This window comes from Ambystoma mexicanum, chromosome 2q (assembly GCF_040938575.1).
Source record: "Ambystoma mexicanum isolate Mex_15411 chromosome 2q, UKY_AmexF1_1, whole genome shotgun sequence".
In the NCBI taxonomy this organism is placed as follows: Eukaryota; Metazoa; Chordata; class Amphibia; order Caudata; family Ambystomatidae; genus Ambystoma; species Ambystoma mexicanum.
Genome location: NC_090924.1, coordinates 998,632,008 through 998,656,748, shown reverse-complemented (window position 1 = coordinate 998,656,748; position 24,741 = coordinate 998,632,008). Strand labels below are relative to the sequence as shown.

General features: G+C 40.4%; 1 protein-coding gene across 2 annotated transcripts in view; it reads right to left on the bottom strand.

Moving 5' to 3' along the window:
• Positions 1–421: 421 nt before the first annotated feature.
• ZDHHC3 (zinc finger DHHC-type palmitoyltransferase 3) overlaps positions 422–24,741 on the bottom strand; it is a 402,886-nt gene continuing 378,566 nt past the window's right edge. Inside the window, exons 6-7 of one of the 2 annotated variants that reach the window (XM_069648316.1) lie at positions 18,267–18,397; positions 422–4,350 (exon numbers count right to left, since the gene is read on the bottom strand). In XM_069648316.1, coding sequence (XP_069504417.1) covers positions 4,192–4,350; positions 18,267–18,397 — 290 coding nt within the window. In that variant the 3' untranslated portion in view covers positions 422–4,191. Of the gene's footprint in view, positions 4,351–11,444; positions 11,806–18,266; positions 18,398–24,741 lie in introns of those variants that run through there. The other variant, XM_069648317.1, reaches the window with a different exon arrangement.

Sequence of the window (24,741 nt, the reverse complement as noted above, 5' to 3'; positions counted from 1 at the left end):
AAGGGAAGCAGACTTCGATGGAAGATGATCTAAAAGGTATGGAAATGAAATTGAAGCGTAATGAGGCAGCTAGAGACCCTTGTGTACACTTGCGAAAAAAATGCTCATAACCTTTACAAGGAGGTCAAACATGAAAATACTAGAAGGTGAGGATTACAGTCGATTGAGGTTTCCATATTTGCATGCAGGTTTTGTCCCAATGCATGCTTAAAGTTTATTGAAGAAGACCTGTTGCCTTGTGTGAACGCGATTTGACAGTATAGATAGGGTAATTTGAATCCTACCTCAGGTATATCTTCGTCCTCCCTTTCCCTCATGCAACACCTATCCAAGCGACCAGAGACTAGGAAAAGGTCAGGACAAAACCTGGAACAGTAATGGAAACAGGTATTGGATGCAAACAACAAAACACAGCCAAACATTCTTCAGGCAATGTCATATTGTAGTTTACAGTGAAAACAATCCTACTACAAAATAATCATTAATCAGGCAGCAAATGAAACTGGCGAGCTGCTCATGGTCTTTTGCAAGCGAACCGATCCAGTAGTAAACAAAAATCAATTTTAGGAAACAAGACTGCAAAACCTTCTTTCCTACTTTGAGCCTAAAATTAAGAAAATGTACAACTCGATCAGAGACAACCTGGAGAAAATATCTGTTGCCAGTTTTATCCCCATGGACAACTGACATAAGAGTTTAAAGGCTGGAATCCGAAGGGCAAGGAAAGATCTTATCAAAGTTCAAAATAACTGGATTTTTGTGTTTCAAAGTGCTTTCAAAGCGACATACTGACACACTGCAAAATAAATAAAAGGCAATATGGTGAACAGGTAAAGTTTGAAATAAGAAGGGGACTTAATATACAGAATTTAAAAAAAATGGGTACTACACAAAGGCCATCGATTCTCCATTGGAATCAGAATCTGATTAGACAGGATCAAAGTGTTAACTAGTTGATGCGACTTCGAAAGATAAAAATTATATTTTCTCATTGTTGCTAAAGCAATTAATGACAAGGAAACTTGCAAAGACAGTTATTTCAACAGATGTACTTCAACTGCACCTGTAATTGTCCATTTGCAAAACCACAGACTTTCCATAGGTCACGCAACTCCACCCACGAAGACTGCAAACATGTTTTAATCATTAGAGGTTTATAATCTGAACAAATTCAATTAAAAGTGTGCTGCTGTTTAAAATCGGTGTTTTTGGGAAAAACTTTAAAATGGGGGAATTACTGTTTTTTTCCTCCCACGTGGTCCTGGGAAATCTTTTCTCAACTCAGTGGTTTAACACCAGCTTTCTGATGGGACACCAAACATGATTAGTTCCATCCTCAGGGTTCGTAATCCTCAACAGTTTTAGCAATCATTTTAGGTAGCAGTTCTCTTCATCAATGTGCAGTATTATATGGGATGCTAGCTTTCCATTTCATACAATATACAAAGATACCCCCTTTGCCCTGTAGACTACCGGGGCTAGACCCATCTCTTTATTCCCAAACCAAAGGTCACAGCTCTCTTTTATATCTGTGGAGAAACAAATACCAAGATGTACCAACAAACTGATAGTAAAGTTGGCTGGCATTTATATACAGTAAATTATTTTGGGATCTCTCCAGTTCCATGGACTTGTCATAAAAATAACAAAGTTGGAGAAACATTCAGGAGGGTGTTTTCAGTTGTTGCCAAGATCACAATCAGGAGGGTTAGGATGGCAAACCGATTTACAAATATATGTATGGGAGCAATTCATGTATTACATAACTAAATTGAAGAAGGGCGAGAACATAGCCTTACTACAGTGGTCACCAAAAAAAGAATCAACGACTTTGTCGTTATTTATCTGGCCATATGTTCCTTCATGGAGAGACTAGATGATGTTTACCCATGCACTAGTCAATGCCAGAGCTTATTCTGATTCATACCACCCAGCACTACTTAGAGATCATCAGATACTGGTTAGGCTAAAGGGACAAGACTAAATCAGTGCATGAAAAGAGCACAATGTGGCGAAGTCTGTTAGCAGTAATTCCTAAAATTCTTTCCCACAGCCTAACAAGAATATTTACCTGAATTAGTCCTACATGTTGTTTAATAAATAGGAACTGCTTCCACCACTTGCCAAGAATGTATGTCAATTCTAGATGGCATGATAGCATGTATGCCATTCTGCCCAGCTAACAGGATATTCCTTAACAACAAATGTGCAGGCACATAAGCTCTCTATGCTTTTCTCTTAAATGATTATCAGTTAATATCAAACAATAAAAAAGCTAAATTTTCCTATGCAGATCAAGCTCCCAGCTTACTTTTGACATTAGTTGATCAAGGGTTCCAAATAAGCTGGTAAAAAAATATCATCTCATTATAAGCTGAAAATATATTCTTGAACACCGAAAGACAGGCCGAATAGGGTTCTTCCACACATGACAAAGACATGTACAAGATCAGGAGGACCTGAATGGTGACATATTGGCTTTTTTGTTGCCAGCTTGCACTCCTTTCATCTATAGAACAATACAAATATCAGTAAAATCTTTTTGTTACATAGGTTCAGAAAAACTCTGATTTTAGCAAAGTCAATACAAAGAATGTTACAGAATTGGAAAAAGATTATCAAAATGAGTAGGCTACGGAGTGGCCTTGCTATGTTGATCACAGGGAAAGTGAGCATACCTCAAAGGATCCTGTTACCCAGGCTATTACACTCCTTTCAAAGTGTTGCCGACTCCTCCAATAACAAGGTTCTTCAACACGCTTGATGGGATTTTGCATTAGCTTGATGAGCTCCAAGACTAGTGCCATCTACACTGACGCATGGAAACAGCAGATGGGGGGTGGGAGGGTCAGCAGAATTTGAATGGTACTAAGATGCAGTGCATTTGCAATGTGTAGTGCAACGATAGAGGGCACTGATTGAATAGGTTTCTCCTTAAATACTGATATAAGTTTAGCACCGCTTGTTTATTAATACGTGTGTCTGGATGTTAAAAAGCTGGAAAATGCATGACAGAAAATGCCATCCTACGTGTAGGACGATGCACTGAGTTTTTAAGGGTGCTGTCAATTAAGCGATGGAATGTCTGCTTGAAAGTCAACAGAGGAGAAGCAAAACAAGAGAAGAATGCAAAACAAGAGAAGAATGTGTCCTGAGAAATTACAGTCTCAAGAAAACTCGTTTTACATTCTTCCACAGGGATATTTAATGCTCTGGATTCTAGAAAGTCTTCCAAAGCTGCTAGCCCTGCTGTGAGACTTTACCAGGCTTTGTTGTGCATGTGGCAGATGACTGCCCCACACTACTGGAGCTCCTTCGGTGCATTATTGATTTTCTGCTACAGCGTCTACTATTCCATGTACTTTTCGTCAAAGGCTGGTCTGCTGGGTAGCACTAAAATACGAAAAATTGGGCAAGCTGCAGCCAAATGTATTGCTTTCCAAATAGCTACTTTACCTCAATTGTTAGTCTACGGATGCATCCAGTTTTCATGTACTGCTAAGAAACTGTTAATACATGCAACAAAACAAGGATGGCTGAGGGCAGTCTTGGCACTCAGATTTGAAGTGGGCCTCCTTTTCAGATATCGTTACTTTCTTGATTGATACATTTGATAGCTTTCCTGAATGTGTAGATGAAAATATGCTTCTTAAATTTGACAAGGCAATGCAGTTTACTATTAAATCCTCTATATACACTGCTAATGATTAAATGCTGTACAAGTGGGTCCGGTGGAGGTACCATGGTCGTCTTTACAAAACGGAGCCAATTACTTCTGAAAATAGTGAAGGCAAGCCCAGTCACTATCAGTATATCTCAGTACTACTGTCAGGAACGACCAGATCAATGGAAATAAAACAGCAACGTTGGTTACGTCATTATCTCTGATCAGTAATGTCAATTCGGCAGCAGTTTGGCGCAGAGTAAAAGAACAGTGTAGGATTACAGCTTACCACCTTAACAAGGGTTCCACATTGAGAAAGCGGAAGAGACCAAAAGGCATTCAAACCAGTAAAAAAAAATAAGAAGAATTGAAATTAGAGTGCAGGGATGCTCTCTTTGTACTTTGGGTCCATTTCACTGACAAGTGAGAAGAGTCCTCGTTTCTTTTATAAACACATGTGGAAATCCAAAGAAGGTTATAGCTGCATCGTGATTTTGTATGCATTCAAGCTGCTGGTGTAGGATTCTTTAGACCACATACTGGTACTGGTCAGCCTTTCCTTGCTCTGGGGTGACAAATGGACTTAGCCATGATATAGAGAAGGGATGGCCAAATACTGCTTTCAGGTTCATCCATTTTGTCTTTTTAGCCCATTTTCTCTCTTCTTTTTTCAATTGTTCAATTCCCTGAAAATAAAAATATAATTCTTTCGGTCAAGACTGTTTTAGTTGTTCCATGTGCAAAATAGGTGCTGATCATTATGGACATCTGTCCCATAATCCCAGGGTGCAGATCAACTGTGTTGCAAGACAGGGTCGTTTCCACAAAACAAGTAATTCCGATAACTCAATTGAAACATTCATAGGCGCTCCCACATACAAATGTATTAAATAAAACATAAAACGATGAATACAAGTCCCACATACAAAACATGTAAATAAAAGGTCAAGGAATCATTTCAAAATGAAAGCGTTTTTTTTTCTTACAGTTGGCCATGTCATCAAAAAATATTTGGACCAAAAAGAGCCATTCAACCACACATGTATTATAAGCACAATCATATTCAAGTTAAACAATAATTGGCAAAGCTCATAGATCATGCTTTACAAAGCAGGGGAATCATGTGTTTGGCCTATGGAGTTTTCAGAAAATGTTAATATGTTGGCCATAACAGTTAATGTTTTTTACATTCTGCCCATTTTCCAATAAACAATGCTTACATCTCATGTTCACCATTTTTGTAAGGATTTTGCTGCTAGTATCCTCTTTTTTGTACTGCTTTTGTGCCCTTAATGGGATGTGCCATCAGCCGAAGTACATAATACTACTTTGGGCACTACTTCCATTGGTGGGGCATGATTATTAATTATGAGAACTTGCTGGTGTACAATAAAAGAAAATGCAACCTTTTGCTTCTCTTTGCTGCAATAACATTTGTGAAGACTGCATTTCCTCGCCTCCTCTGATGTAATTTCCGATTAAAGGGCTTGAAAGCAGATAACATATTTGGAAGACAAGCATTGCAAGAAGAGGGCTTATACAAATGATGAAAATAAGCTACATGTATTTGTTCAGCTGAGAAATGGGCAGAAAACAATAATTATGAACAATATTTTATTTTTGTATGAACTAGGTCTCCTTTAACAAAACAAATACAAACAAAAAGTACCCTCTTCATTTACAAAGCCGGACATATTGCTGTGCCAATACTTTTTAATGACTCACTTAATCCCCATTAGTAACAGAAACACATATGTTGTAATGGGAAATGGGACCAGGGAGCTTCCTTAAAAAACAAAAAAAACCTGTTCAACAGTGCAGGACCAAACATAAAATGGCAAAAATGTTGAAACCCATAGAGCAACAAATTGATTTCATATATAGTTATTGTGCCGGAAATAAGAAAGCAGCAATCCTTTTTGTTATCTCCTCACACTGTGTGGGTACAAGAGGCATAGTGATCAGCACCAAGAGAGAAAGACAAACCGTGAAACTGGCACAGACAACGTACAAACACATTGATAGAACTACCCAGTGACATACGTGTTACAGATCTCCATATATAAGCAGTGGTCTGATCGGTCCAAAATGTTACCCTGCTATTTAATTGGCAAGGTTTCATACCATACCATAATTCTGTATAACGTTCATCCAAGCTTTTTCCTTTCAATATGACGTTGTTGTGACAGAGTTAAAATGTTATAAGGAGATACGTTGAGCGATGTGTGATGTTTTTACCTTTTGTGCCCCTACCCCCCTGGGTTTCAAATTATATTTTGCTTGCATATGCGTGTTTAGATCTGCAGCAGGTGCATAAACCAATTAAGCTATCCAGCTAGCTCTTTGGGCTGAATTGTCTACCGACAACTGACTATACAGATATGCCTAATTCTTGCCCGGATTATTTCAAGGTTGGGTGAACATAAATAGGGCATAGATCAGAATGAGGAGGCGATATGTAAAATACAAAGACAACTGCAGCATCTCTTTCAAATACAGCATGTAAACTAGGTCCTCTAGGGATGGAAAAAGTGCAAGCAAAAGGTGCATCTGCAAAGCAGCAATCTATCATGTATGACACTTCCTCTTAGTTTCGGCTTTTTTGTAAACAGCACTTTTGCATTTTGTGACTCTAGACCCATACTTATAATCGGAAAAACAAAAAATGCATAAGTGCTGTTGGTTGATGCTTGAAGATAAGCCTATGCAGTGGTTCCCCCCTCGATAATATTGAACGAGGCAAGCTTGGTGTGACATTTTTATGTATGTGGGGAGAGTGGCAGGAATGAGGCCATCGGGGGTCAGGGGAATATAAAAGAAAATGTAACAATCCAAACGTCATAACCAAGCCTACCGCTTTCAAAATTAGGTAGGTGATGTAACGTAGAACCGAAGATGCCACACATACTATGAGACCACTTGGCAGCTGTTCTTTAGTTAAACGGGTACAATGTGTGTAACAGACTAGGCATGTGTACGTAGGTACGTACGTGCAGAGTGGGACTGTGCACAAGGTAACTTGAAGCAATTTGGAGACCATGAGGAAAAGAAATGACGTGCTGGCAGCTGCATGAAACGAGCGCACTAAAATAAATGCGGGCGCAATAGTAGCCTGTATTCATGTAGTTACTGGAGTGCACTGCGTGCATACAGCTGTTTCAAGGTTTGAATTTGGGAAACGTTGAAAAGCCATTCAATTTTCTGAGGCTGATGAACTAATTTGGGAAATAGTTTCCCACGAATTGAACAGATAGCTACTTTTTTTTATATAGTGTTTCATTCTATCTTCATCTCACTCGCATGCACTGTGGTCACAGCTTAATTTTTTTTAATTAAATGCCACTCAGCTGATCACCCTCCAAAGAATGAAGGCATGAGTTGGGTCTGCAAGGCCTATAACATGCGAAATGAAGGCTGGGTCCATGCCACAAGCGAGTGCTTAACTAGTGTGCGATCCTCAAGGACAATAGACTCTAGCACATGTGCTGTGTGTTATATAAATACTAGTGGAAAAGGCTAATGTGCATAAAGGAAGACATTTTCAGAGTGTAAAATATATTATGTGCTGTATTGTAATGTATTTTAAGTTAATCGAAAAATAAATTTTAAAGGATCTTACTGCTTTTACGTGGAGGAGTAGTAACCTCAAACAACATCTCAGTATCCGTTGAAAGTTTAACATAGTACATACAGCCAATTGTTGTATCTGCTGCTCATTGTCTTGGATTCCACTTACGTGTTTTGGACTCCAATATATAATGTTGAGGGATGTCCGAGTAATACAAATTATGTGCAATATGATTTGAAGTAGACATGAGATCATAAAATAAAGTACATTGAAGTCAAATAACGTTTAAAACGTACATGAAGAATATTATTGATATACTACATACCAAGAAATATTACAATGAATAAAATACATAATACATAATCACATTGAAAACAAAAAAAGTAATGTATCTTGTTAGAGAAATGGTGCTTAATCCAACAAATTGCTGTTTATATGTTTTTTTTAAATGTATATATTTTCTTAGTGTATGCAATTGTCTCGGGCCTTTTCTGCAGCTAGTTGTATGTTGTCATTGTTGAAATACACATTTTGTTCGCCTGGAAGATGAACTTGAAGTCTTCTTATTGTATGCGTAAGGCTACAGCTCCCTCTAGCAGCAATATCAGGAGAAGCGGACGCATGACGGCTTATACATCTAGCTGTTTATTCCATAGTAGGATATGATGATGATGATGCAAGTAGCTGACATTTGATGCCAATACCTGGCATGTAAAGCAAATATCTTGGTATTTTATGGCAACTGTTGCCATCGGATGCATGTGTACCTGAGATTTGATGACAATTGCGGACATCATAATGGAGTATCTGGCAATATGTAGCAGAAGGTGCACATCAGCGTATTTGATGGGCGTACAAGGCATGTGAATTGAGTACCTGGCAAATGATATTATGATGCACCTGCCACATGCGATTTTTCTGAAAATATCAAAAGTGCCTTTTAAGAAAAAATTATTTGTCTAACAAAAGGCAGAACTGTTCGTTTTGCCAGTGCCTGTTTTTCTGGTCTGCAGCCGCCAGTCAGCGTCATTATTCCAGGCGGATGTATACTAATTGACCTTTTCACAATTGATCGTGAAATGAAGGTCAATTAGGACATATATGTGGGGGAAACCCCCTGCAACTCCTCACTCAATCCAAAACCCCTGCAACCCCCCCACCCTATCCCTGTATAATATTTATTACCCCAAACCCACCCCACACACACATATATATATATAAAAGTAAAATAAAGGAAAATGTCAATTGTGCAAAAGGTCAATTAGGACCACTATTATTAGGGCAATTGGGACAAAAGGACAATTGTAAAAGGTCAATTTGGATAATGCCTTCCAGGCAACCTACCACATACTCTGCAGCTAGTTTTATTTTGAACTTTGCTTGGCTCAGCCAAGCTGCTGGAATGTAAAATGTAAATATACTTTACCCTTCCCTGCCACATCTTTTGTAAACAAAGGCATACTGCGCTTTGGAAGCAGCAATTCAGCTGACGGGCAATTTGAAATGGCAATAGCTAATCCTTTTTTTGTTTCTCCAAGATTTCTCCTGGACCAAATAAAAAAACATTTCCATTGGGACAGGTGAAAATGTGAGTTTGCAAACAAACAAAAAAAAGGGGTTTATTAATAAATAAAATATATTTAAAGGACTTCCTGGTCCCCAATAGAATAAAATATAACTATCGGCATGCTTTTCGAGAGGTTTAGAGACTTCTTCCAGATCTTACCCTCTCTCTTTGGCCAGGTTAATACCTGTGAATGCGTGCATGTTCCCAGACCATATAATAATGACAGAGTTATTTTCATTTTATAGAATTGTATTATTGGTACCAACTAAAACGTGCAGTAGGCACCCAATAGTTTTTTTCCTTTGTGCTACCAAAGGCACCAGCTTATATTCTAGGTCTAATTCTAGATGGACTAAGGTGTCAACAGAGCAAACTTTGAGACCCAGACAGGTTACTTCCTTACCACGTGGTACCACTTGATCTAACAGGCACCATTCGTGTTTTTCAGGCTATCCTCTGTGGCCTTTTGAAAATAACTATTTTAGAGAGTTTACTAGCAAGTAATTTTTTTGGGCATAGGTACCTAGATTGGGACTTCCAGGAACCTAGAAGTGCAGAGGCAGATGGAATCCTTATTTGCCGCCTCGAGACACCAGCGACCAAATAAAGTGCAGTGCTGCTTTTGAACACTAGGTAAACTTTGAACCTCTTGCTGCATTTCAAGCCATCCAGATGCGAGCTCGACTAATTGCCATGGACCATTTTGAGCAACCCAACCCAGGGCTCAACCTTTGTGGGAGCAACCGATTTGAGAACGTACACGACCTACTGGAAGCCATCCATATCTGTCGCAAACACAGATTCAAACCAGCAGAAACCATTGTTTCGCCGCCGACTCAACTGCTACCCAAACCACTGGAAGACATTGTGTCACCATCTCCACCTTTCAATAGCCTACACCATCAAACTGACTGCAAGTGGATCGCATTGTCTCGACAGCAGTTAAAGCACCAAGAAGGCCCACCTCCAGACAAGAATAAAAAGGTACTGTGAAGAGGCGCTGTCCCCCTGGTCCTCTTTTGGGAGCACAGTGACATTTAAGATCGCCTTCTCTACCTTTTTCTTCCGAAACATAACCGCTGCTAAGCTTTCCAGAGAGAGGTTTCTAACATAAAAATGCATTCTCTCCACTTAATTTCACAGGAGTGGATTTTCAATCATTTTATAGTTCGTTGATTGCATGGTTATTGTTTAATTAAAATAGTATATATAGTACCTTGATTTTGGAACCACTGTACTTAAGTTGTTTGGGTTGCTACCATTATCAGCTCACACCCCTCTTGAAGATATAGCCTGCCAACACCCATGTTTACAGAAAATGTGAAGGAGGTGCCTTTCAGGCTGTTCAGGTTTCTCTCCCTGAATGGCTCTGGTTAAGTAGTAGTGTAGGCCTCAAAAGCGGGTTTAGCCAATACTCATCACTGTATTTTTCCATTTAAAAAAATAATATTTTTGGAACTGAAATGAATAAGACCCTGCGGATGTCACTGAGCTACCAATGTTTTTGGAGAGGACTTTATTTTGCCCGATATACCTTCAGACTACAGTGGGTGCTCATGTTTGAGCCCAGAACGTTGTCTCTCGCATTAGAAGTGTGCAACATTCGTTTTCTGCTCTAGAAAAATGCTCTGCACGCAAGTAAGAATTTCTATGTTTATTCAAAGACAATCTCTTAAGAAGCTACTGACCTGGCCTTTCTTTCTGCCCTCTTTCAACTCTGGAATGGCATGCCTCAACCTCCTGGAATTCAGTGCCCCATGCCATTCCATAATCTACCATTGCCAGCAAACACACAATTCTGAGGCCTAACCTTTTACTGGATTTGGGTCAAGTTTTAAGTATGTGTGCCTCTCTTCATTATCTCGGGTGGTTGCTTCAATGTCTGTTAGCCTGCAGTTACCCAACTGTAATTGACATTCCCCTAATCATTCAAGATACATTTGTGCTTTCTTGGGTAGTTAGGTAAGGCACTGCGCCATGGGCAAGAAATATTCAGTCTGCAAGAAGTGCAAGTTCGATATTTATTCAAGTTTATAATTGGAAACAATAAATGTCGGTATCAACATTTTATCACAAAAAGGTGGTACTGTATGAGCCTAATACACGCATTGTGTGTTCTTATTTGAGCCAACATTAATCATATGGCGGAACGTGCTGATGTTTCACCCTGATGTGGGCTTTATAAAGGCTGTTACTGTTTGGTTGTTAGTTTGTGTACCTTAAGTTATTTATCAGTATGTACAAGCAGCCCTCCGGATGAGGTGCGTACCATGCCTTGTTACGCATACAAATCATGTAAATACGACTGCTTTATTATTTTCCTGTGTGCATTTACACACAAGTTTAGAGCACAGGGCAGTGCAAAGGTCAGATTACTTGACAGAAACCAAAAGGGTTCTTTCGATTTTTATCTACATGGATGTAATTGCAAGCCATGGATAAAAGCCTCTGAAACAGAACACATTTCTCTGAAGCCTTTTAAAAAAAGAAACTGCACACTGATGAAAGAAATTGTTTATTTCCATTTATTTTCTGCTGTGTTGCTGCTCATAGAGCAAACAGAAGCACTATGCATATTTATTTTCCTACATTTAAAGATTGTAAAATTAATAAGATGGAAAACTAAGCTGCAATCAAGAATTAATATTTTGTAACAAATTAGGCTTTTTTTTCCAGTGAAAGCAAACCAGTATTGCACAATTGTATTTTTCAGAGTTCCTGTGCTGTGTGCATAATCATGCTAAGGCAGATCATTTTTGCACATATAATTTAATGTACACTCTAATTATAAAAACAGTGTGAAATAATGATGACTATGCACAATTTAGTTTACATCCATTCAACCTTGCAGTCAATGGGGTACATTAATATAAATGGTCGGTGGCAGCAGCATCATTGCTCAAGGGTTCAGGTGTTGTTCAAGGGTATTTCAGGTGTTCTAGCCTCTCAAATCTTCAAGACTACAATGAAAACCTCCAAAACCCGACTCTCCAGGAAGTGCAAGTGCTGTTCAAAAACAAATGAAAGTTACATTTGTAATTGAAATCGAAACTCAGCAAAACCTGTCCCTGTGACAATCCAGATAGGTATTTAACTTTATGTAGAACTTCATACATGGTTCATCCAACATCTAGGCACTGTGTTGATTATACCTCAGTCGATACTCAGTTAACTGACCTCTGAAGTATATTAGCCAATAAGATAGGACAGCTGGTGGAGCACTCGTTGTTGCAATGTGTGCGTGATCTGTAAGTTGCAGGTTCAAATCCCGGCAAGGCCAACTCAGCCTTTAATCCATTCATTGTCGATAAAGGAGTACCGACTTCGGTTTGGTGAGAAGTGTGATACATTTGTTTTATGTACAGCACTTTGCCAAAAGCGCATTATAAATGACCATTTGACCATGAGATTAGATATAGAATTTAGCACGGAGTCCTTGTCTCTCTGCACTGTTGTATCATAACTTTGGCATACCATTAGGTAGTAATAGCTCCAGCAAATGAGGACTTTCATTAAACATCAAAAGACAATTCTGCTATCGAACCTAAAAACACAGAATATAATTCATGCTTGCTTTACTATGTCATTGGCTAGGTTTTTGTATTTTCAACATTTAAATATGTACAGGAGAGATCAAATGGCCAAACCTTAGAGAAATAATGAAAGGTGTATTCTGTCACAATGCAGAAAGCTGCTGCATAGTAAGGCTTTCCATACAGTTTTTGCACGTGTCGGCTGGGTGACACATACATTTTAGTCTCTTGCAGAGGATAAAAGTCATTTTTACTCTCTTAAAATCACATTTACTCTCAAAGTTTAAAAATAAGGGTAAAATACTCCATCCTCAAAATCTTACCTGGAGCACAGTCAAGCATGAGATCATGACCGCTGGCCTATTTGACCCTAGTAAATTCACAGTTGATTTCAAGTCAATTTGAGTATTGTATATGATACATCAGTTAGTGCAACTGTATAGATAATTAATTGCAAGCATAGCTATGCCAATAATCATGTGTGGTACATTATACATTTAACATTGATTATTACTGGTGTTTACAAATACAGTTGTTCCACTGTTTATTTTACTGATAGTTATCTGCCAGGCCCTTTTATAACTAATTGTTTGGGTCAGACCCTGGTCCCAGTCTGAATAGTTGCAGTTCCTCCTGGTTAGTATTCGTTAAACTCCTGATGGTGATTAGTCAGGCACATGTTAGCCTTATGCCTTGCGTTTCTTTGTCGGCTGTTCTCCTTGTGCGCATTTGTTACTATCCTGATGGTCGTTAGAGAGGCGTGCGGTTATGCCTACGGTCTTCTATTTCTTTTTAGGCTCTGTAAAGACTGAAGTGGGGTGTCTGTACTCCTGCTCTCTATATGGCAGAGGAGAGGCACAGAGGACCCCAGCCAAGATTCTCTATTTTTGGTAATGTAGTTGAGCAAACAAGACTTAGATCTCAAGAGGTGATGCAGGCTGGTTCTTAAGTACAGTGTAGTCCCCAAGCAACCACAACGGAATGTCCACACACTGTATTAGTGAAAACAAAGTCTTTATATAATTAAAGTTCAAGGTTATATACACTATCACAATAACTCACTTTGTGCTCAGTTAATCTACAATAGCAAATATATACACAGTTCTAAGTGGTACCACAATTACTATCAGATTTCATTAAAGTGCATCAACTGTACTTCGGTCAAATGTCACACAAATCAATTAATAAAGGGAACCAACAATAGACATAGGAGGAAAGCAGTTGGTTAGAACAATTGGTAGAATACTGAGCCCCTACCACCAGGCAAAGTTCTGTATAAGGATCCCCCCCACCTGGGCAACCTGTAAATAAAGATATAATACAAGCCCAGTCCGCATATTGTTCACAAGAGTCTTATTTCCTTCTAAATTAGTTCTACAACCCCAATGTACCTGGAAGACCAGAGTTGTACGTCGGGTCATCGACGGATCCTTCTTGAGCGGCTCCCTTTAAAGGCGGGAGCACCGGATCGTCGAGATCCCTCGAAGAAATGGTGAACAATGGCGTTGAGGCAAGAGCTTTGGTCCTGGCAGTGCTCATCGACGATCGGTTGTGGACGTCCTGCAAAGACGAGGCGTGCGGGGCACCTCGATGACGATAGTCTGTTACCACAAAGAGTCCATGAAGAACTTTGGCCCAGCAAGGGCGTCAAGCTGGCCAATGTCTGGTCTTCGGGTGACGGGAAACCCACCAGTGGATACTCCTCTGCGCGTCGGCAACCTTGACTCTCCGGCGGGACAAAGCTGTCGGTCGTGCGGCGAGGGCGTCCTTGGATTCAAATTTCTTAATCAATGGAGCGTTGTGGCTCCGGTCGTCGCCGGCTCGGCGTCAAGTGGTCCCCGCTTCTGGGCAACACAGCTTCGACGGGCATCCAGCGGTTATAGCAAACCCTGGTCGACTACGGTGGACGGAATGTCCGGTGCTTATCTTCGTTATCCTCGGCGGTCCCCATCTCCGGTTGGCAGCCTGTCGAGGCACTGATTTCCAGGGAGCTTTGGCGAAGGTTAGCGGTGCACGATGGTCTCTCGTAGCTCGGGGAGAGGTCTCCTAGCCAGGTCCTCTCTCTGCGTCACGGTGGCTTTCAGATTGCATTGATGGCAACAGCGGTTAACCGTCTTCTTCGAGTTTGGTGGTCGAGATCAAGCATCAGTTTCGACTTCTGAACGATTTCTAGCAGTGAGAGGCCCCCAGATGCACTGTTCTGTCTCATTCATTCTGCTGGGTCACACTCAGGCAACCAATCACTCAGAAGGGCATTCAGCAGTCAGGCAGCCAATCAGGTATACAGTGCATTCAGGCCATTCTCCTCCCTCTCAGACACTCACAACAAGGAATGTGTATTGGGACAAGTATCCAGCCATTCAGCACTACACACAGCAGTCCTACCAGTTTTGGGCAGGGCTGTCTCAGTCTTTGTGTCACATACCAGAAACTGGACACCCATAAAAAGAAGTGCATATTGGTCATCCACTCCATTCACCCAGGTCCCACCCACAGGATGTACCGACAACATACACTCACTGGGAAGGCTTCAGCCAGTTTGGCCTGGACTTGACCACAATACCATATAAAGAACTTTCATCTAACACCAGTCAAGGGGAAGGGACAGAGTCAGGGCTTCCCAGGACCTTGGGAAAAACAAGGTAACAGCAAGAGAAAACAAGAGGCCACAGGGGCCATCTTGTTTCCTATCAGGAATCAACCGATTCCAATGGCAGGGCCTGCATGTCCCCAAAATGGAGGATACTCGGAGCACCTGTCAAATTCAGCATGGAGCTGCCAACAGCCCATACCCGGCTCTGTGGGCAACACACAGGTGCCCAAAAACATACACTAGGGGCACAGGGTTGTACCCCTACCCATGGGTGCCATAAGGGTATCCCAAGGGTCTGTACACCAAACCAAAAATAGGAAGGGCTGTAATGCCAGGAGTCCTACATGTACTCCTGGGCAGATAACAATACAGAACACATATGAAAAAGGACTACATGACAAGGACAGGGAGACCCTGTCCCTCTAATGCATTTCCAGCCTCACAGGCTCTTCTCCTGATTCAGAGTGGTGGACCCGGCTTGTTCAGTCTCTGATGTCTCGGGAGGATAGCTCAGTGGCAACATGCTCACCTAGAGAGCAAGGCGACGGTAGTGCAACACGGGTTCGATCCCCGCCTCCACGCTCAGAAACCTCTGGGTATTAAGCGCGTTATAAATAACCAATTACAATCGGATGACGGTGCTTCACTATGTTGTGCGGTCATGCATATGTATGCTTGCAATGAATCCAGTTGCACTAACTGATGTTTCACATATAATACTCAAATTGACTTGAATTCGACTGTGAATTTCATTACTTTCATTTGACAAAATACAGTGATTAAAATGTATGCACAGAAGAGTAGAAGATGGTGCGCAACCATCTGGTCAAATGAAAGTAATGATGAACCAGTTGTGAATGTGGTTTCAAAACTGATATTTGTGACTCTACCCTAGCCAAATATATGGCAACGTGTACCTGAGAAGTGTAAATAACCACATCCTTTCATTTCACTCACAGTACTGATTTTTGTATGTAATGTTTTAAGAATTGTTTATCCTTGTAAATGTGTTTTTGTTAATGATTAAAATAGTTTTTTAAACAACCGAAAATTATCCTAACTTTCGTGCCTCATCAGACAAACTTTGCCTCCATCTCCCATGTTCTGTACAATGAACATATAGGCGCTGTTCCTAGACTTGGACCAAACATTTGGACGTTATCCCAAACACCCCAGCTGGCCACACGGCTTTTCGTCAACTGGGCGGTGAGCGACCTGTGGATATGTCTGCTCGGCCGAGCCAGGGAGAGGGCTGACTCGTGAGGGGGTGGTGGGAGAAAGAGGGGAGGTGGGATGGTGCTATGATGGCCTGAAATTTGCTTGCTCATTTATATTCTCTCATTCTGGGGTTTCCGCTATACCTTTGATTTGATTGTACGGTCTTCGTATGTGCACTGGTTTAAAATAAACACGTTTAAAAAAAAAAAAAAAGCACAGCACGCGTATATTAGGCTCATACACTAACACTAAAATGTTTGTGATAAAATGTTGATACCGACATTTATTGTTTCCAATTATAAACTTTAATAAATATCAAACTTACACTTCTTGCGGACTGAATATTTCTTGGCCATGGAGCAGTGCCTTGCCTAACTGGCTCCCCATCTCAGAGCGCATCCAATTCAAAACACTTGCCTTGAAGTACTTCACAGACAAATTCACTCCTAACCAATCATCTAGACCTACACGTGCTGCATACACGCATTGCCTTGCCATACCTAGGTTCAAGAGCCAGAAGGCAGGTGGCTGCAGTTTCGCAGTGACAGCGGCCAAATAGTGGAATGATCTACAGGCAAAACACAGATTTGTAAGCTCCTATTGGGCATTCCGCAAACACCTCAAAACCTGGCTGTTCACCCAGGAACTTGTTAGATCCCTCTCAGCCAACAGAGAGATGTTTATAGTTTGACCCGTCTTTTTCACTTTGTATCGCTGTTATTGCTGGCAACCATGTAATTACCTTGAGCTTTTCCGTATGGTATCAATAATGCAATGTCTGCCACCGGCAACAATGTAAAATGTTGTACTGTACTGCAACACTACAACTATGTCAATTGCAATTATGTAACCAATGCAACTCGCCCTGCAGGTTATTTGTCAAGAAATGCGCCTAGATGCCTTCGGGCTTTGAGCGCAATATAAATAACATAAATAAACTAACAAACAAACCATTCACTTTTTACTGGTATGACTAATAAGTGGTAAACATGACAACGTTCTCAAAAATGTAGTCACCTGTTGCCAGCCACAAAGGACATGAGAAATGTCCTCAATACCAGGGGAATAAGAGGGAAGAAAGAAAATGTCAGCATTTACCATATATTTCAAGTTGGCTCAAGTCACACAGATGTGTAGAGTGTGGGAAATGGTAACAAACAGCAGGCAATTTGATTTTTAAATGAATGAGGAGGATGGGAGAGGTGCTCCAGCACATCCCATTACAGTGGCAAACAGATCAAGCTGTACCACGGATACAAACATTCCAGGCATGTATGCATTTGTATCTACACATACAAGGCTAGGCCATGTCTTAATAGGCACAACAAGATCGTAGAAGGATTGACATGCGCTTTGGTCTATACGCAAGTTGTCTTTACCTTTCCAGGGGGGACTACAAGGGTACAAAATTAATGTCCTTGCCATGACCCTGCAGCAGAATATAACCTATGCACATTGGCATTTAAGTAAGCTAGGGCATGAGCGTGCAAGGTTCTGCCATGTCACATGATGCGAGTACATGAGGGTACAAAGGAGTAGCTGCCCATACAACATTCTAGGACGTAGTAAATGTCTGCACTGTGTTATAACATATGCACCTTGGCATGAGGCTGTATCAGGGCATAATGAGTTGAATGCTTTGCGATGACGATTAAGAGAACAGAAGATACGATTTAAGAACAAACTGTTGTGAGCGATATAGAACAGTTCCTGGAGTAATATTCACACTCCTAGCCATCTTCTTCCCAGTACTTGCATTAACAATACATGGAATGTAAGTTTGATCATCTTCTGCCTTAGTCGTAATCATTGTATTTGGTTGGCTAACTTTACAATAAAGACAATAAATGTGTGCCCATGAAATAATGTTAAAGTAAATGCTTAACGTAATCACTGTAATACCGACAGATCAGATTGCCTGGTTTGTTTTTCTTCATTCCAACTACTAGCTAAATGATAGATGGAAGCTGGAGTGAAAGATTTTGTTGACAAACATCAAAAACAGTGAAACACTAATAACACAAAATTAAATGCGTGCCACAAAACATTTTGAAATAAAAATAAACTGTAAAATATTAATTCAATAGCTTAGAAAAAATGGAAAAGCAGACTAAGTAACTGACCGTTTCATCGGTACAGATGGAGTGCACCTGTGTCCCAAACATAACTGATGTGAAGATGAGAAAAAGGAGACCCTCAAAACACAACAGGATGAGAAGGATTACTGTTGTTGGTGGAGAGAAAGAACTGCACTCTGGAAAAACAAACAAAGACATATTAAATATGGGGAGTATAAATATACAAATACACTAAAACATTAAAAGATGTGTTCAAGTGGTTCAAATATCGAATAGGATGAAAAGCAACTTGAAAGTGCTGCATTTTGTATCACTCTTCCAAAGTATTGTTTAGAATTATGCTTACATTGGGGCAAACTAAAAACCCACATAATGTGCCACATTGTTTTAAGGACTAAGGGAAAAAGAATAGTCTTTGAAAGATTAATGGAAAAACAAAATAAATGGCACATATGAATAATGAAGCAGTGTGATGAAAATTAAGCCGGGCCAAATGCAGGATGTTGATTTTCAGACACCACCATTTCATCAAAAACATTAATAAAAGGTTTTTCCACGACTGCACAAGGAGAATGAAAACAGCTATGGTGTCGCCTTGGTACAGCCATCTAATGTAGAGCCAGTTTGGGATGCAGATGAAAGCCTTGCTCTGCCAATGGGAAATTAACGGGACCACCAAAGGGCTGGGACTCCACTACCACGCCCACTTTATTAAACTTTGCAACAAAATTCAGAGTTTGGGATATATTTCTTTTGGAGAGTTATGTGACAAGTCACTGAACGGTGCAAAGTTAGAAGCCATCCAAAAAGTGCTCTTCCTTATGAGAGTCCAACATTACCATAACTACAGAGTGCTATCGTTGACTTTGAGATAGAAAATATATCTAAATAAGCATATATCTTGAAACGTGCCAACCTCCATGGGAAACGGGAGGGGGGGTAGCATATTAATCTTCAAAGCTGCAAAAATACTGTTACAGGAAAGTAACATTTACCTTTTGCAATTTGAATCCATTTTAGATTCACATGATGTGCCTAGAATACCAAGAAGTTTGATATAGGCAGGTTGGTGCAGTTTTAAATTAATTCTTAAATATCGCCAGCCTGACCAAATAGTATCTTACTATGTCTAAGCAATAAAAGCATGTGAAGAAGCTGCTCTGCATATACTTTGTAAACGTTCACACTAGAGGGACGTATTTGCATCACCTGCATCGATTGTTTAGTGGGCTATAATCTTTTCAGTCAATGCCTCACTTGATATAATGGAAACATTACTTAATTCACTTAACCATAAATCCATATAAAAGGTACCCTTCGGTATAGCCTGCCCAACGCTTTAAAGGCCAAAGGATACAAAATAAGGTAAATGATCCTAATCCCTTCCCTAAACATTTTATGAACTGGTATTTTCTACCACCACCTTGCTGTGATTATACCAAACACTAAATCTGTTCCATTTATTTGAGTAACAGAAATAAGTATAACTTTTTTTTGCTTCTCTAAGAACATTTGTTCATATATAAATTGTCATGCCTTGTTTTGCCATGCTATATGTGAATTCTCGACTGTTTGGGTCTCTTATTCTACTTTATAACTTCTAAGATCGTGCTTGCATGATGTAAGGGTGCAGAAGTAAGGCTCGGACATAAATGTGACCTAGTTTTGGTCATAGACTTTTAATAACCAGTACAAGGGTTGGAAAGACCACCTCTCTGTCCCCAAAGCTAAGAGGGGTTTCCCTGCCTCAAACAAATGTTTGGAAAACGTCAGGTTGTGAAATAATTAATCAGTCACGTTCGTGCCTGAAAACATTAATTCCGACTGCTACACTATTAACTTAAATCTAATGTGTAAGGATAATATATTCTCAACTAAACTGATGATGAAAGTTATTTGCCAACAGAAAGTTCCAATGTCTCGGGTTGTCAAACAAAACAAATGTTTCTTTTCCACAATGCACTGTGTTCCAATAACCAGGGATTAGTTAATTTTCACCTGGATTCCTTCGTGTTCTGCTTCACTCGTGAGAAGCTTGTCTACTCCTTATGTGGTTTCCTTGACTTTGCAAATTAACAACAGAAAACGTCTAGGACAGGATAAGTATTTCTCAGACCCTGGCTACTTCTAGGCCTTCACAGGTTACAACACAATGTTCACTCAGCCAGGGAACTGGTCTCCATTTCTCTTGACTTTCCAAACTTTTCCACTGATGCACAACAAAGGTTCCCAGGTTTTTCTGTGAATACCTCTTATTTGTTCATGGAGGGCTTAAGTCTGGTTCCTGGTTCACTCTCCTGCCAAACATACTTGTAAAGAACTAAGTGTCCTCAATTGTCGGACACTCCCGTCCCCTGCACACCCTTTTACTGGCAAGTACCAGCCAAAAATTAAGGAGATTCGTAAAGATTTGATCTTAAAGTATCAAGTACAAATGTAATTTTCATTTAAAAATATCTGATTTGTCTAATCTTGACTCAATTGTGCAATCATGAAAATGATTTATTCATCATCACTGTATAGTACAAATCAATAATAAAGCAGTTTAGAGCTCGACAGAGAAAATAAACTTTACATTCAAATAATTCAGTGATGATTCTTTAAACTCCAAAGTATCCACAAGGTAAAGGAAAGGGTGGTATCAGTTACTTGTTTAACACTCAAAATGTATGCTAATCTATAAGAGGCAATCAGTTGCATTAAAGAAATGACGTGTGTGTTTAGGATGTTCAACTAAGGTTCACATCTGTTTCTTAAGTTCTTCTTGTAATGCAGCTATTCTAGCTCCTTACTGGGTCTGTTTAATACAAAAATCAATAAATCAAGGCTTGTCTTGTTGTCGTGACTTATCAAATGTAAATCACGAAGGATACCAAGGAAAATAGACCTTTATGAAGGTATATTCTGTGGGGAAGAAGTGCTTAAAAAGAAACTGCAAACGTACTCTGAGCGGGTGTCACTGCTGTCAATTTCCGCATTAGTCAACAGAAAGTGCATTCACTCTGTTATAATAATTGTATTCTGCATGGTTTCCAAATTGTAAAACACATAATGCTATGCCATACCGAAGGGTCTGTGTTCTTATTGGTGCATTTCAGATTGAGCTCTTTGAGGCATTCCCTCCCTCAGGATGTTCTTAATTTAAGAAGAGTCACATTGATGAGTGACTTCTCTGCTTTGTAATGACAATGGATATGTCATCATTAGTACAGAGTTGTTTGATTAGTGCAAGTGGTGCTAATCCAGATGAATTTCAAAGTTTATTAACTCACCCCAGAAAGCTCTGATCCTCCGTTATTAAGTCACGTTCAATATCCGCTGCGCTGCAGCAATGTGCATCAGGTAAACGTTTCAGCTGAATAGCCGTTCTGTGGAGTGGTATATGCTTTTAGGTGTCTAGGTTCATGCCTGCAGGTCCACTCCTACTGAAAAGGACCTTTGTGGGATCCATTGCAAAAACCTTGATTTCCATTTTCATAGCCACCACAGTGATCACACAGACTGTGTCACTGGTATATCTGTATGCTTTTTGTGTACATATGAAGCATAGTAAATTTCTCCCATAAAGCGGCATGTGTAACATATCGTACTTTTGCCATATGATATTAGCTTTTGCAACAGTATTCGGAGTAGCGATTCTGATTACAGTCCTCCGCTTGGAGTTACAGGCTAATAAATTGAAGTCTCATTATTTACAAGCATGTCTTATTACATAATTATTCAACATTCCTATATCTATTTATACATAGACAGTTTCAAGTCATTTGATCCATGTATACATTTTGTTTGGAGATTTGACGTACTCTAAGTTTATAACAATCTCAAGACAATGATAAGCCATATATTTATATGCAAAGAAAACCAAAAACTCAAGGGAAAAAAATGCCAAATTGAAATGCTGTTTTACTATATATATATATATATATATATATATATATATATATATATATATATATATGTTTGTTTATTGATTTTGTATGGCGCGTCAAACCCAAAGGTATCAGGGCGCAACAGAGAACAGGAAAATATGAGTACTTAAAATCTTAGTTACAGGGTGAGGCACAATATAAATATAAAACATTACATTTCGGCAAGTCGGATTAAAAAATATACATATTTACAGTCAGCAAATTACATTTCGGCAAGTAAGTTAAAGAATATACATATACACAGTCAGATTGAGTAGGATCTGTTGGTTTAATAGTGGTTAATCTAGGGGGTAGTTGGAGATAATATATATATATTCACACACACACACACACACACACACTAACAAAAAACGTTGTTAAAGGGACATTATGATTGCAGGTAAAACCTAAAAAAAACAGAAATTTGACAGTTATGGTAAGGTACTCAACCATAACTCACGCTACCACTTTGCACTGCAAGGACTAACACCCATGACATCACTTTCACTGAATGTATGTTGGCATACCCTAAAATCTGCACGCTGTGCCTCGTAAAAAACACACCCATGGCGGCACCCTCTGCAATTCTGTGAACAAATACACAGTGTAGCTCCGTCGGTCCATCACACCACACCCACAAACTTCATTACTAATCCCGTAGACTCTGCAGGCCCATTTCTATGGGCGTCATCTGCAAAAGGGGCGTATGTACCACGTGCCACCCTTAAACTATCGCAATATTTGTGGACTTTTTGTGCTGCACGCGCGTGGGTGTGGTGGAATAACTTTGTACCAGGGGATTTTTTAAAATTTTTTAAAGGTGCTTCCCTAGAAACACTTTGTTTGCGGTTTTCATATGTGAATGTGTGTTTTGAACTGCAGCTCACATTCTTACAGTAGGGTCTACAGTGCAGTCTGTAGATTGTGCAAGAACATTTCATTGCCGCTGGCCGACAAAGACATGCCATTTACCTTGAAAAGATGTATGTACCGGGAAGCAATGTTCTCATTCTCACAGGAGAACATCCGAGCAGCACTCAAGAAGTCACACATGCTTCTGTTGACGAGACCCCTTCCGACCTGGGGCCTGCCACAGGAAGCATTGTAATAATGCCACACAATTCTCTGCAGTATACATGCGAAAAGCACCTTGGCAGTAGGAAAAATGCACATCACTGCTTTCATCAAAATCTTCAGTGGATTGAACACACATGAACAAGGCACGGAACCTAAAAAGAAGCCTCCAAAGTGCACAATCACAACATGTACAGTTGCCGAAGAGGCCACGCGTCGACATTCTAGAAGCAGTCCGCCCAAACAGCACGATTCCATAACACTCCACAAAACGTCCACTCCCTCCAAACCTAAATTGCTAGACGAGTCTTCCTGGAGGGCATACACGCACAGATCTTCCACAAAGTAATCACCCACGATGAAACCTGCGCCTTGCCATGTTTGCCAGCCACAGTACACAAAGTTCTGAAAATGAGAATGCCTCCCTTTCCTGTGACGCACACCCAGAGCACCTGATTGGCCAAAGGCCATAGTCCCATCTCCATTGGCCAACATGGTGAGAAGGGCAAAATGTGGCACGTGCCTTTCCCCATTCATCGCAAGGGATGCGCCCCGGTGAAGCAGGACTCCTCCTTCTCCCTATTGGTGCTCTTTTCTGTAACGTACACCCTGACCACCTCATTGGTCAAAGGGCATAGTCCCATTTCTATTGGCCAGCATGCTCACAAATGCAGAATGCGACACGTGCCTTTCTCCAAGTACTGCCAGTGCCGCGCCCCAGTAAAGCCGGAGGAGTCCTTCTTCCTACTGGCACGCTTTCCTCTGATGCACACCCTGAGCAGCACATGATAGGGCAATCGCTACAGTCCCATTTCCATAGGCCAGCATGATGAAGAGCGTCGAATGTGGCAGGTGCGGGTCTCCCCAAGTACGTTGAGGGCCGGTCCACAGTGCAGCTGGAGTCCCTCTTCCGATTGCCGCACATCCTAAGCAACTCATTGGACAATCCCCACAGTTCCATTTTCGTGGCTGCCACGCGCAAAATCCCTGCATGTGACTTTTGTGCTGCTTGCAGGAATAACTTGCAACCAGGGCAAGGGGAGTTTGTAGTAAGGGGTGACTCTAAAAAGAGGGTTTTCTTTGGTGTAGATCCTTCTACAAAAACACCTTTTTTGTCTGTTTTCAGTAGCCTTTGTGTTTTCTTCTATGCACATTAGTTCAGTAAACTCTTCACTGCATCCTGTAGACGAGCAAGCGAAACTGCTTTGCCAATGGAGGACAACAAAATGCCATTTTCTTGGAAACACTCTGCATGTCCACAAGTAATAAGGTCATTGTTGCAGAAGAACATTCCATGAGCGGACAAAAAAGTGTACATGCTTCTGTTGATGAGACACCTTCCTTCGTCTGGCTCGGAACAACATCCATGAGCAGTAGGCCATACTATTTGCGGTATTGTAGATGAGAGAAACACCTTGGCGGTGGGAAAAAGCATCCTCACGACGCCCAGCAACCTCCTCAGTCTACGGGACAAATGTAAGCAAGGCAGGTAACCCATATGCATACTGCCGTAATAAATTACGATAACATCTACCACT